The 2668-nt window shown below is 32.2% G+C and overlaps 1 protein-coding gene across 1 annotated transcript; it reads left to right on the forward strand.

Moving 5' to 3' along the window:
* The first annotated feature begins 897 nt into the window (after nt 1-897).
* On the forward strand, nt 898-2668 carry LOC139873649 (uncharacterized). The gene is made up of 3 exons (XM_071861588.1): nt 898-1050; nt 2051-2160; nt 2338-2668. The coding sequence occupies exons 2-3, from the start codon at nt 2064-2066 to the stop codon at nt 2559-2561; spliced, it is 321 nt and encodes a 106-aa protein (XP_071717689.1). The 5' UTR covers nt 898-1050; nt 2051-2063; the 3' UTR covers nt 2562-2668.

A 2668-nucleotide genomic window follows, 5' to 3' on the forward strand; every position in this document is an offset into this window, starting at 1 on the left:
GAGAGAATTAGGGTTTTTTTTTTCTTGCCATTGGATGGTGAATGGTATGAAAATTACGAAACCCTACTTTTTCCAATTGCTACCGTCCTTTTTTCTAATATGAAGGCTAATTTAGTCTAATCAGTGTTAAACATCATGATTATGAGGTCATAATCATGATGTGGAGATTTTAAGGGTATAGATTAAGGGAATATTTAACAATGGAAGGCTAGGATTATTAGATAGAAATTTAGATGATGTATTTTTGTGTTTGTTATTATATATAGTATAGATAGATTATTATTATTATTATTATTATTATTATTATTATTATTATTATTATTATTATTAACTCTCAAGCTTTCATAGATAAATCGATTGTACGTGTGAGTCTGTAACAAAGACCAAATGATGTTATATTGATCATAAAAAAATGAATAAATCAAAGACTACTTGTTCGATGCAAGATACCCGAATCTCAATTCCATATGCATTTTCAACATTTTCATTGATTAGATTGTTAACTTCATAAGATACAGCTCTCAAATGGTCAACCGTATTCACTACAGCCTTGATCGAGGCTCAAAAGTTGACCCGGGTTAAAATTTGCCGGTATGTTGAATCTAAAATTTTCCAATTATTTAAATTAGAAAATGAATTGATTTTTGTAGTTTAATTAGTTAAAGATTACGTGGATAGTTCATGTGAATACTTTTAACGGACTCAGTTAACCTTCGTTAAAGTGAAAAATGAATTTGGAACTTTAAAATGCTTTTAAGGATGAAAAATGCAGAAAATAAAACGCACACATGAAACAGACTAAAAGTGAAAAACTGTACTAAATGTACTAAATGAGCAATTTTTCGGTCACTGCCTTCACCCTCCTTCTTCTTCAATCTCAACGAGTTTAACAAAAACTGATTATACACAGCGCAGATATTTTCAATCGGATTTCAGACGAATTTATACCTAAATATTTCACTCCGTTTCATCATCCTCATAATTTCAATTTCAACTTATTACAACTCTAAGCACGTTTCATTTTCATCATCGAATTAGAATTTTTTTAAGGTACCGCATTATGAGATTTATATTTTTTTATTTTATTTCGTAATTATATTTATAATTCATGTGCATCACACAACTTAATTCGACTCACGTTGCATAAAATAGAATTTGAAATATATATATGTATTTTTAGGGCACCGAATATTATCATGTATGGTTAATTATTATCAATATTATCCTACAAATGATTATGTAATTCTGGATAATGGAATGAGTATGAATGAGCAAATTTCCATGTATTAGTCCCTTAAGTTTAAGATAATCATCATAACGATTGATCCAACATTACAGTAATGTGAAGCTACAATGGATCCCATTACTATTAGATGTTTGATAATGAGTATGCAATTTCTGTTCCTGCCCGAAAATGAGGTACTTATCCTGGAGGCATGAGTGTTCAGTCCATAGCAGTGATTGTATCGATTTCTGAGCGTAGCTATGTAGGTGCGAGTGAGTTTTGTTAACGCAATAGTGTCTATCTTATGCTATGTGTATGGCTGCTTTTAATTCAGGATAGAATATGTTATATGTTATGCGTTAGGGGAATAATGAATAGAAGATGTAGCTAGTTTGGATGAACACATACCAAAGGGCTTTTGGCCTAGCGGTATCGGAGAGCCCCTCTGACCTTTAGGTCATGGGTTCGATTCCTGCTTAGGACATTATTGGTGTAAATTATATAGGGTGTGTGAGTTGGCGTTCTAGAAAAAAAAAAGTTTGGATGAACACATAATAAAAAAAAATGTTATATCTTGCTACATGGACATGAGAGTGTACTTTATTTCGCCGCGTATTTCATGTTAATTTTGTACTGAAAGTGGGATTATCATGGATTTAATAATTACTAGTACATTGCATCTCATGGCTTCTGTACTTTATGTTATTACGAAAAAGGTTAGTTACATCTAGTTTGAGAAACTAATCAATGAACACAAGTTATAGGTGTGTGTGTTTTAGGTTCCGTTCAAATAATTTGACCTTATGATTTTTGGGGTTGTTGCAGTTTAGAGCCAACAATGGCAAAAGTAATAGAGAAGTTCTTTATAACATCCATGTTGATGTGGATGGTACCTATTGCAATATTGTATGCCTTCAACAACAATTTATTTCCTGGTAAGCTTCTTTGGGAAAATCAATTGTAGACTCCTTATACGGGGAACATATCAAATAAACTAATAAAGAAATGGTGCATGACCAATTTATATTTATCAGTTATAAGATTTCGCTCATTTTAATGATTTGTCAATAATATTATTGACTGTGTAATCATGTGTTGTGATTCTTTAACAGGTTCTGCTGACTTGTCTCCGCATTCAGTGACACTCATAAGCGGGGGTGTTGCTGTAGTATCTGTCAACATTGTAATTGCATTCTACATATATCTTGCGATGAGAGAGCCTTCAGAGAAACACGAACCAGATCCCAAGTTTGTGTCAGAAGCCGAGGCTAGTGTCGAACATTTGGTACCAAACGAAACACAACAAACTTCATCGGCACATAAGAAAGATGAGTAATTCTATTATTAGTACATGGCATCGTTGTACAAATTTATTTTCATGTCAGGATAGCTAAAGTTTTCATTTTTTCCCAATTTTATTTAATCTCATATGTAGCCCATCTC

This window comes from Rutidosis leptorrhynchoides, chromosome 10, assembly GCF_046630445.1.
Source record: "Rutidosis leptorrhynchoides isolate AG116_Rl617_1_P2 chromosome 10, CSIRO_AGI_Rlap_v1, whole genome shotgun sequence".
In the NCBI taxonomy this organism is placed as follows: Eukaryota; Viridiplantae; Streptophyta; class Magnoliopsida; order Asterales; family Asteraceae; genus Rutidosis; species Rutidosis leptorrhynchoides.